Source organism: Aythya marila, assembly GCF_965140915.1.
Source record: "Aythya marila genome assembly, chromosome: Z".
NCBI lineage: Eukaryota > Metazoa > Chordata > Aves > Anseriformes > Anatidae > Aythya > Aythya marila.
The window spans coordinates 66,700,190-66,712,444 of record NC_139080.1 but is presented as its reverse complement, the minus strand read 5'-3'; the positions used below and the strand labels follow the sequence as shown (position 1 = coordinate 66,712,444).

General features: G+C 38.4%; 1 protein-coding gene across 3 annotated transcripts in view; it reads left to right on the top strand.

Moving 5' to 3' along the window:
- TNFAIP8 (TNF alpha induced protein 8) overlaps positions 1–10,852 on the top strand; it is a 63,599-nt gene extending 52,747 nt beyond the window's left edge. For 2 of the 3 annotated variants that reach the window (XM_082782634.1, XM_082782632.1), the window contains exon 2: positions 8,969–10,852. In XM_082782634.1, coding sequence (XP_082638760.1) covers positions 8,969–9,534 — 566 coding nt within the window. In that variant the 3' untranslated portion in view covers positions 9,535–10,852. Of the gene's footprint in view, positions 1–6,627; positions 6,835–8,968 lie in introns of those variants that run through there. The other variant, XM_082782633.1, reaches the window with a different exon arrangement.
- Positions 10,853–12,255: the final 1,403 nt, after the last annotated feature.

Sequence of the window (12,255 nt, the reverse complement as noted above, 5' to 3'; positions counted from 1 at the left end):
TTTTTTTTTTGTGTCTGTTTTGAGCATTGGTTTTAAATTGGAGAAGCCAGGCATAAAGCAAAACAAGTGAAAACAAACATAAATCACAGCAAAGCTCCAAAAGGCAGACTGTGCCTTTAGTTCTTGAGGAATCTGTTCTGAACTGACAGCAAGGGAAGAAGAGAATAATGGAGAGAAAATACTCTCATCCATTGATTTCATGGCTGGAAGTTTGGGCAGGAGTCCTGGTAGCGTTAGTGTGTATACAGAGCAAACAGGCTACTTAACATTGTGATAAAGAATGAAAACTGAGGTATTAATTTATTTTCTTCCTTGTGGAAGAGGAAAGTAAAGGAAATATGTTAGCAGTGGGAATGGAAAAGGCCACTAGGGCCATCAAATGTAAACCTCCCTAATCAGAACCACAACAAATGACTAGTGCAGAAGAGTAAACAAAGCATGAAGTTTATGTACAACCAAACTGTTCATGCCAGGAAACATACCATGTTTCATGCTATAAAAACTGGAAAACATAGTGTAAAACTAAAACTGCAAATGTATGGGCAGCAAAAGAGTTGAAGAGCATCACCAGTATCCCAGACAGGTAATCGATATGTTCAATTCTTAGATGGCATATTTCCATCTTTTTTATAATCTGCACTCCAGTTTTGGTATGGAAGAAATGCCCTGGGAATCACTACTTCTCTTTTTTTGTGTCTGGTCTGTAAATGTGGCAATCTTTGGTGCCTCAGAATAGGTTTTTAAAAAGAAAAAACAAATTGGGGCGGGGGGGGGGGGGGGGGGAGTATCATTTATTTTTTTTGGGGCAACTGGTGGAAGATAAGAGAGTAATATATATAAACAAAGCACTAGTTGTCTTTCAAGCTAGAACTGAAGGAGAGATACCAGTGGAGTCCCATCCTGTCTGCAGGATGCAAACAGTGGCATACAGATTGAAGCTGAGAAGAACAGAGGACTGGAACTAGAAATACAGGAAAAACATTATTAACTATTTTCAAAGTCAGTGAAAGACTCACAAACCTTTCTGTCATTTGAACTCTCTTCTGCTGTGGCTTTCTTTACATGTTATTCAAAATATATGCTCTTTGCATTTTGACTACCAAGTTACTGTCTTGTTCTTGTAATTGATTTACCTGTTCCTCTCAGGCTAGATTGCCATCTTCTCTCTGTCTTATGGGCAGGTGTCAGTTGGCTGTATTTTTGCCACATGTGTCCTCAACTTCCTCTACCATGTTCTTTTTTTTTTTTTCCCTCTTCTGGGTAAAAAATAATGCTCTTCATGCATTCAGAGTTTCCTAGGGTCTGCCTGTCTCAGTGCTTTTCCTCTTGTGTTCAGCATCTCAATGCCTTGTGCCTATAGCATTTTTATTTATTTATTTTTTTTTTTGGTGAGAAGACATTCCTTTTGCTGGCATGGTTGTAAAAGCAGTTAGATATCTCTTTTTAAACTTTAACTTTTGGTAAAAGATTCAGTCGTAATGGGGCTAGATTATTTTATTGCAAGTGCCTCTTGGGTTAAGGAGGTTGGCACTGGCCTTGATGTGGTTTGGTGTATGTTTCTAAGGCTGGACAAAACATACATTTTCTGGTCTGCATTTGCTTGTTCTGAAGGAATGGCGTAGGATACACTTTGTTTCAGATGAAAAGATTTGTGCACTGTTGCTTTTGAGTATACATGAACACCTGCATATTGGTAGATACAGAGGAACTTGGGTCGTCATCAAATGGCCAACAGCTGAAATATACAAGCTTCATATTTAATATCACAGCACCTGTTGTAACATTCCAGCAAGGATAGCAAATGGTGGCAAAGGAGTAAAATACCAAATTAAGTTCATGACCTCCTCTGACTGTCATGTTCTTGTTCTCTTTTTAATATCCAATATATTTTAAAATATGCTTCTGTAACAGCAGTCATCAGAGGTTAATGTTATTTTTTTTCTTATTAAAGCTTTACTATTAATTAAAGTACATACAGAGGCTCTAGGATAAAAAGCTTTCAAGAAGGCTTTTTAAATTTCTAAATCAGCTACAGCATGTATCATGTGATGCACAGGGTGGCTGTGGGAAGCACCGGCATGTAAAACCAGAATAACTTGTTGGCACAGACTGCTCTCATGGGACTGCAAAATGCTGCACATACATTCTTGTTGGTAATAGCATCCTTCCTTGCCACACTACCCAACCTTAACCTCCAGGTACTTTTTTTTGGCAATTCTTCTCACCTTTTGGTCATAAAAAAAACAACAACCAACAACCCACCAACATAAAAAAAACCCTTGTTTTCTGTTTTTCATTGTTTCTGTTTTGGCAGCTAGAAAGTGGGTCTTTTCTTCTTTTGCTGTTGGTCAGATTTGCGTTATTTTAATACACTAAAGCAGTGAATTAAATAGAAATATAAGGAACACACAACTATCTAATGTATTTTGTAGACCTATTAGTAATGAGTTCTTCAGGACTTCATCAGATAAGAAAGGTGTTTCCTGTGCTGTTTGCTAGCTTTTCTTGTATCTTTCCCAAGTTCCCTGCTGCTGAATGTATATGCTCACTTTCAGTATGAGCATGCAGATTAGACATACCAAATATTTCAAAAAAATGCTTGATTAACAAGATATTTTTCTCAAATTGCTTGATTAACTATTGCTTCGGAGTATTTGCAGCCTCAGAGCTGACTTCCAGATCCAGTAAGGCTGCTCATGCAATATTTGTTATGTCTTAGGCTTGGCTTCTTTCAGATTGGTTATTTTTCCTTTTGAAGATCTTCCAGCATGAATGTTAAAATCAGTACACATCGCTCGACTTATTAATGTTCCTGTAGTATGCTTAGTTGGTGAAGATCATGGTGGGTGAGAATTTCATACAAGTCACTGCACATATTGAGAAAACTGTAGGCAAAACTGTTGGTGAACACACACTTCGCATGTGTTGAAAATCTTAGTTTGAACTGCTTTCTAGTTAAAATCGATACTCATAAATAAACCTCCCTTTTTAAAAACATGGTGCCAAATACAATATTTGCTCATCAAATACGGACCTCGTGTGCCTGAACCAAAAGAAGGGGAGAGGTGTGGAAGAAGTGAGCCCAGTGAGGCCTGTGGCAGCATGGACCAGAGGGCAGGTTAAGGGCTGCACCACACACCCTAGGCCCAGCGTAATGCAACGTAGGTTCCCTCGCCTTTCTGAGGGAGCAGCAATGTCACCAGCGTCCTGTCATAGGAAAGGCTGGGTGTTCCCCCTGACACTTTCTGAACCAGAATCGGGTGTTTCTGTGCAGCAGCTTCCTTTCAGCCACCGCTGTTGCTGTCAGGGCAGGAAGTAGGCCATGGCGCTCCTGTGCCCTGCAGCGTGTGGAAGCGGCAGATCCTCTGGGCTCGGCTCCCTGAGCAATGCCTGCAGGAAAACAGGCCAAATAAACAAATACCCCTTTCTTTCACCAGCTCAGTTTTGCTTCTCTTAATACATTTTTCTCCTTTTGAATAGGACTCTTTTTTTGTTGTTATTGTTGTTGTCATTCCTTCAGGCTTTATTTCCCCTTTCACCTTCAGCTCATAGCTGTGTGCCCTCTGTTTTTTCTGCTGCCCGATGCTGCTGACCCAGGCAATCTGCCCTGTTGCAGACCTTTCCTCAATGTCTGTCCTGGTCTCTTCCACTCCTGCTGTCAGCCAGCTTACAGGTTGCAGTCCCAGTGTCCGAGGCTGAGCAGTAGAAGCTGTCAGAGCTGCCTGGTCTTGCACATCTCACACCAGCTGTATTTTTATCAGCTTTTGGAAAGCCAGTGCATGAACAAGCATTTGCAAATAGAAAGAGCATCTGACTTTCTGAAGTGGCCATTTGGGGAATGGTCTTTTTTTTTTTTTTTAATGCTTTTCACATTGCAAGGACTTTGTGCTTTTTAAAAGATAAATTTAACATACCCTTTACCCAAGAAACTTTGAAGCACTTTGTACGGGTTAGGAGTAACCTTCGTACAGGCTAGAACCATTACACTGACTCTTCTGTTCAAAACAAAACAAAAACAGGAAAAAAAAAAAAAAAGCTTTTTGAAGCCATGACTCATTCCCTCAGAAAATTATTAAAAAGATACACATCGTGGTGTCAGTTACAGAAATCAGCTTACGTTATTTATGTCTGAAGAATTTTTAGTCTGTGTTCTGCCACTCACTTTTAATCTTATCTTTACGTAATAGCTATATTGTGAAAGTTGTTTCAGCTCTGGTAACAGCTTTGTGACTGTTCCTGCCTGTTCTGTACACCAGGAGTTGTTGTTCGCTGATGTTGACCACTGCAGTTGACCACTGTTGGAACTTTAACTTACTGGAGTCATGTGTTTATGCATGAAGTCATGCATTATTTCTTAGTGCATTTATTTTCTAAAGGTCTCTAGCTTTTACCATTCTTGAACACAAATATAGCCCTGTAAAGACTTGCAGAACAGAAGGCAGAGGAAAAAATAGTGGGTTTTGCTATCCTTTGGTATCTGGCAGATTTCAGGATTTTGGAGGGGTGAGACTCATAGTCACATATACTTGGGAAGTGCAGTGCTATCTGTCCTACTTGATTTCAGGTTGTCTCCCTCCAGGGAAATGATGTTCTCCCACTCCAGAACTCTGACTGGACACAGGATTCATACAGCATGCAGGCTTCTTGCTTCAGCTGCAACCCGCTGCCGGTGCAGAGGCAAGCACACATGTCCACACAGGAAGCCAGGCAGGAAATCAGTTGCCACATTTCTCAAAACTTTGTGATACAGTCTTTTAAATGGTGCCTGAAATGCTCGTTTTCTTTTTCTTTTTTTTTTTTTTTTCTTTTTTTTTTTTTTTTCCCCGACCCTGTATGTGTCCTTTGTGTCTCACCCCAAAACCCCTGAGGTTTCTGGACATTGCATGCTACCAGTGCAGTACATGGCATGTCAAACATCATTAATGTGAAAGCAGTCTCATGCAGCAGCATTATTATTAGCGGCTCTGCAGACAAATTCTCTCTTCAGCTGGGACTGTTATGTCAACATGCTGAGTACATACGTTAGAGAAACAACCCATGTCAAAAAGTTCAGCTCCTGACTTGCCTATGCCCTAACAGGGTTCACTGGAAGCTTTTACTGTTTTTTGTTTTCTTTTAGGTCCATCTTTATGACAACAAGCCTAGAAACACTCAGTGATTAAGTGTTCATTCTCAATGTGTATGAGATTGAATACACCTCCCTGCAAGTGCTGTTGCATCTACCATTGACCATTACCTTGTGGAAAAAGAGATTCTGCCTTGCTGCAAGGCAGTGAAATCATCTGATTCGACTTTTTTTCAACTACATTTTTTTAGTATAAATGGCATTGAGAAATAGGGTATTTGGTAATAGGTATTTGCCACAGTACGGAGAGAGGCATACTGCCTTCCATATCAGGGAAAAATGAGCATCACAGCTGTAAGTGATAGCCTTGTAGTACTTTTATACCACTCTCCTGAGAGTTTATTAAGCCAGAATTCCCAGTTTTCACCGAAAGTTCACATTTCCCAGCACAGTTTTAAGTAAAATGTTTGGAAGATAACATTTTTGGGGAAAAACACAACCAGAATACATCTCTAGCATTTATTGACTTTAATGCACAAAATACTAGTGTTAAACATGCGAACTATTTTTTGCAAAAATTACAAAATTTTGTAACTAATAAGCTCTCAACTTTGCAATTTTATTTTTCATCTAAGTCATAAATAGATGAAAAGACTTTTCAGATGTTCCTGTTGTTGCTAAAATCTTGCGGGTTTCTCCATGAGAGCCTCTCTCGCCTTGCTCTGCAGAGGGACGGCTCCAATGAACATCATTCAGTGAATTCACAGATAAACAATTCACAGAATTGTTTATTTGTGTAGCTTGTGCAGAAAATGACATCCCAGGGATTCTTAAAGAGTGTTTTATGGTAATATACTTTTAAAAAGTGAAGTGTAAAACTGCACAGCAAAGTAATAGGAGCTGTAATAAAGGAGAGTCATGAGAAAAAGCATTACACAAGATACTTAAAATTAGTGTGATGACCTGCACAAATTCTGGGGACGCTGCAGGCCACCAGAGAGATGGCATTATTTCTGTTTAAAGCACAAGGATGGGACCTGTCCATAAAGCAGGTGTACCCAGATACATATGCGCACTGAGCACACATGGCGGTTGCTCCTTAATGATGGCTACGTATATGGTCAACCCTAACAAAATGGGGCCGCTGTAGGTAGGTGTCTAAGTGTGGATTTGCATGCTTATTTTCTGGAGCTTGCATCTGAGATTTCACAGCATCTACAGCGAGCGCCTGACCTGCAGAGCCGGGGGCTGGCAGCCCCTCGCTGCTGTCACTGCATCCTCTGTTGAACCAGACCCTTGGTGTGCAGCTCCCGGCTGGTGCAGGGGATGGCAAAGAGCTCTGGCTGCTTCCCAGCAAGTCCCCTGCCCATCTAGTCCTGGGGCCGCTTGTCTCCCTCCCGGTCTGCCCGTGGTGGCAGTTGCCGGTTAGCAGTACAGGCGTTGCACTGCTTGCTCAGCAGTGCAATTTCCTTTCAGCTCTCTTTTCAAGGAAGTGAAACCACCGCGATGTATTTTTTGCATTCTGAGGTGCCAAAGTAAAATGAAGTGCTTCGGACAGAAGAGAAAGGTAGCTGAGAAGATTGGCTCTAATGGAGAGGGGGAAGAAAACACGTTCACTGCGTGGTAACTTCTGACAGTGTTTCAAAGTGCGTGATAAAGCAAATGCTAGATTTAGCAGAGTAATTACGTCTTAGGCCGGTCTTCACCTGGGTTATTTTCCCCTGCTTCTGCTATCAGCATTAACAATTGCAATTCCATTTGCTGAACAAGTAAGTAATAATTTTACATTTTTTTAAAGGAAGCATGTATGTATGCTGGGTCTGAAGGAGCTCTGTAAACTTACTCCTTAAACTCAGTTTTATTCAAACATTTGGCTGCAAAGTATGTTTCAGCTCTCTGACATGGGTGGTGAGGAAAAAATACAAAATAAAAGCAGTTTGTTTTTTTTGATCAACTGACAGAAATGCTGAAGTATGAAATTTATGTATTTATCCATCGAACTAGAACACGTGTAATAACACAGAAAAAGAAGTAGACTAGTGCTGTATTGCTAACTATATAGAAAGTAAGCCTTGCTGCATAGTCCCAAAACTTGAACAATTTTTAGAAATGCCATTAAGATTGTAATACCTCCTTTAAGTGAGCAGGTCCTGTTCTGCATAGCATGCTAATCGCATGTTGAGCTCCACCTTGTCAAATGTGAAATTACATAATATTTGTTGTTTTTTTTTTTTTTTTTTCAAAACTGTTGAATCCTTAGAAAATGGCCAAGTTTTGAATTGCTTAAAATTGATACTTCCTGAGTTAATGTGTGTAAATTGTAAGAACTAGATTTGAGTGTCTGTGTGACTTGCTGGAGAAAGGTTGTACTGATTTCTGTTTAATTATAATGGAGCGTTCCGTGTGGTATAATCACAATTTTATAAGAAAACCTACAGCATCCTGGGGAAGAACATTTAAAAATATTAAAATATAGATTGTATTGTGTTTGTTTTTCTTCACAAGTTTCTGGAAGAATAGTGACTTATATTAGTACAATCATCTGTATATCTTTGTGGAACATGAGAAGATACTGTGAACAGCTAGGAAATTGGAAGGTTTTAAGAAAGCAAAGTTATGAAAGAAGCATTTATATTCCTGTTTTAGAGAAAAATAAAAGCTAACTTTTACCTGTAGATCTTTGTAATGCATTGGCTACTGAATTCTAGTATTTGACTACTTTGAAATGTTTTGATTAGTTTTATTTGAATAAGGGAGTTACAGTTTTATATTTGAAAACACAAACATTGAATCAAATGTTTTCAGTTCAGATTGACTGCTTAGCATCTTTAACTTCTTCCTGAATCTTTGTGGTTTAGAAACGTGTCCATCTTATGATCTTGGGTGCTTTACCCACGATACTTAACAATGGGATCTTTGGTTTTTGAGTGTCCTCATGCAGTAAAGATTTTTTTAAAATGCATTCAAACACTTTGTGCTTCAGAAAGAAGTATGCAGTAAAAGTCCAAAGAAGAAACAAACTCGATGGAAAGTTTCTGAGATCATAGAAAAGCAGCCTTTTAATAAGTTTCTAAAAAAAAAAAAAAAAATCAAGAAAAATTACAGATTTGTGTCTCACTTGTCCTTCGTGAAGGACAAGCTCCTTTTCTTTGCTGGAACCCCAGAGGCACTGTGGATCGTAACACACCCAATTGCCCAAGCACAAACAGTCAGAAGGAAACTTTTTCCAATTTCAGGGATTTACTGTTTGGCATCTGCAGAGTTTATGTTTTCATAAAAAAAAATAAAGCAAAATCTTTCCTGGCCCTCTGTTTGCAAAGTAAACTTTCCATATGTGCAATAAATGTAAATAGCTGAAGCCCTCCTTCAGTCTGCCTGAGACCCTAGGAAAAGCTGCAGCTTGAAGGCAGCCTCCTTCCAGGCAGTTCTCCATGGAAATAGAAATTCACATGTGACTTGGAGGAGAAGGTGCAGTAAATAATGGTCACTGACGAGAGAATATGGGTGGGAACGTTTCACAAAACAAATGTGTGAAAGAACGTTTGGGTTTTTTAAAGTGTTTAAAGAAATTACAAAAGACTGGAGCCTCAAAAAGAGTTGGAACCTCACTGGGTATATTCGTGTAAGCAAGCATAGTATTGGAGGTAGAACTCTGTTGTAGGACCTACTTTGTCGATCATAGAGCAGTTCCTTAATGAGGTGATGTTAGCAAATGTAATGGCAAACCCTGGAGTGTTTGTTTTTGGCATTTAGTATAGGACATACCACATTTCTGTGGTAAGTAGTAGGGAGTAAGATGGACGGACACAAACAGAAATACTCCTTAGCTCGCTGTTTGTAGGATGTGTGTGATGAAGTACTGAATACATTCTTTCTTTTTTTTTCCCCCTTTCTTTTTTCTAGTGGCCACTGATGTCTTCAATTCCAAAAGTCTGGCCATTCAGGCCCAGAAGAAGATCCTTGGAAAAATGGTATCCAAATCAATAGCAACTACTTTGATAGATGATACAAGCAGTGATGTTTTAGATGAGCTCTACAGAGTGACAAAGGAATACACACAAAATAAAAAGGAAGCAGAGAAGATCATTAAAAACCTCATTAAAATAGTCCTCAAATTGGCAATCCTCTACAGGAACAACCAATTTAATCAAGATGAAATAGCATTGATGGAGAAATTCAAGAAGAAAGTTCATCAGCTGGCTAAGACCGTGGTCAGTTTCCATCAGGTGGATTATACCTTTGACAGGAATTTTTTGTCCAAGCTGTTAAATGACTGTAGAGAGCTACTTCACCAGATCATTCAGCGTCACCTAACTGCAAAGTCACATGGACGAGTCAACAATGTGTTTGATCACTTCTCTGATTGTGAATTTTTGGCTGCCTTGTACAATCCCTTTGGACCTTATAAACTCCATTTGCAGAAACTTTGTGATGGTGTCAACAAAATGCTAGATGAGGGGAACATTTAAGTACCTGTATAAAAGTTGACTGACTATGCATTATTTGTAGATGGAACACTGTTGATTTATGAAGGAATAAGGGAGCATGCAAAAGGTGGTTTTTTGCTCGTTTTGGGGATTTTTTATATATATATATATATATTGACAAATATTTCAGAACGATCTTTATTAAACCGATTCCTTGTTATGAGCTGTCTATTGCTATTTGCAGTCCATATGGAAGAAAGACAGCACATGACATTGTTTCACTGTGCTTTGCCCACAAAAACAGCTGGATAAAGACAATAAAACAGAAGGGTCCAAGTAGAGTAAGAGTCTTGCAAGACAGATATGCAAAACAAAATGATAAGCTGTCAGACAATCCAAATCTTTTATATTTACAGAAATATAAGTGATCAGAGTCCAGGAATGTTGGTAAATAATTAATGTGGTGATGGTACAGTCTATAATTTCTTCATCTTATTTGTAAAATATATATTTGATTCATTTATAGTCTTTTATAAGCAGTGCACAGATCACAGCTTCCTAGTGTTGACCTTATGAAACATTCAGTTTTACACAATATCTGTGATGCTGTCACATAAAGTCTGAACTGGCTTGTTCATCTCCAGCTCAGTGGTGAAAGCTTTATGTCTGAAAGGCCACTAAGTGATCCTTACAGATCTACACAGATGCCTTGTTTCCTTTAATTATGTCAGAAACAATAAGCTACAGTAAAATTGCCTAATTGGAAAAAAAGTACTCCCTAGACAACACCTGTGGTACGTGATTTTAACTTTACATACAAAATTGTAAGGTAACACACAGTGACTTGTGCAATTCCTTAAGATTTCTAGAACCCTGCTAATAAGTCATAATTATTTTTGCAAAGGTGTGGGTCAGCTTATTTTACATGTTAGGGGGATATGAATTCAGAAAGCTTGAGCATCTGAAAATAAATTCCAAGCCAGTTTGCTTTTTGTACAATGTATCTAGAAAACAAATTAATCTGGGGTATGTGCTATTGAACTAACGGAAAATGGACATCTTGAATCAATTTGTTCTCTTCTCCCCTCCTACCTTTCATTCTTTTTTTCTCCCTCGTCTTCTCCCTGCCTTGCCCTTGGGGAAAAGAAAAATGTGACTTTCTAGACACTGTAATGTACTTAAAAGCATGAAGTTAATACATTTCAAACACCTGAAGACTTTTTATTAGGAAGCATATAAAGAATTTGTAGTTTATTTAATTACCAGTGTTTTTGCTCTTTGCTGTGTCTTTTTTTTGTTGTTGTTGTTGTTATGAGTAAACCAAAGAATATTTGCACTCTGAACTTTTCATGTTTTCTTTTTTTTTTTCCTTTTTTTTTTTTTTCCCCCCGTTGCATTGTAAATCATAAAGATAACACTTGGACTGTGCAGGCAACCAGAGTATTACAGCCTCTGACAAAACTGCTTGTCATTTTTTTAGAATGCAAAATTCACTTTTACTCATGTTAATTCAGTCACTAGGCTCTGCGTATTCCCAGAAAGACACTAGGAATATGCTGGATAAATGTGTGTTCAAAAGGTGAACTCCTTTTATAGAAGTCATTAGTGTCCTGCAGAGAGAAAAGACTAATGTACTACAGGGCTGGAATGACAGGAAAATGATGTAAGGATAGTGCATGAGAATTTGCAAAGAGTTAGGTTATTAGTGTGATATCTGAATGAGTATCTGTTAAGATCTCATCTTATGTGTTACTGTAGTCCATCAGAAGTCATTTATGGGGATGCAACATCATGAAGAAAATCTCACAAACCATAAGAACGCAGTTTCTGACTTACTGGCTTATGTCATTTTTCTCCAACATGGAAAGAGAAGTTGTTTTCTTTCCCAGTTTGTCTGTCTGAGGTGAGGATAGGAAGGAACTTAACTAGAAATTGAAGCTGTTTTGTACAAATCCCATTCCTGAATCATGCTGATTCTACAAGATGCCATAGTTTATAAAGAATGGTGACAGGTACTGAAGGGAAGACAGGACTTTGTGTAGAGCCAGGCACATTGCACACATTTGCTGTATAAACCACAAAAGATTTTCTTCAGCCATGACCCAGAATATTTTGACTGTTCAAATACGATTTTTTCCTGGGTCAAAAATTGCCTAAATGCTCTTTGTACGTTGTTAACAAACACCTATTTAAATGTGTGTGAGTCATACTGCAGTTGAACTATTTGCATTGTCTGTAATGGAGTAAAGTATTCAGTTGCATTATCGCCAGCTGCATCGTCTGGCCATACACATTTTAGAAAAAGTTCTTGGAGGTTTGGTTATACACATAAAAACTTGGCAACAGGGAGAAGATACACCTAGCTCACAGTCTAGTTACATTATTCTGAGATGTTGTAAAAATTGTTCCTTTCTGGCATTCATTTTCACTTATGAATAATTGACTTCTGTAATTATTAAAGAAACTAATTGAACTGAATTTCCAAAGACCTACTTTTATAAATAACATGGCATAGTACTTAAGCTGTGCAATTTTGCAGTTCATTCATTTTTTCCTGCAAGATTACATAAATAGTGGCTTCTAGTATAAAATTTCAGAAATAAATTGATACCACTTTTCTTTCTAATATACCTGTTATCCCTGCATCAGCCCTCTAGCACAATTTTGACATATTCCTTGTCTAGCTAGGTTTAAAAATGAAAAGGTTACAGTAGTACTGTTTAGTTATAAATGTCATTATTGTGTGCATTAAAACTGATGCAT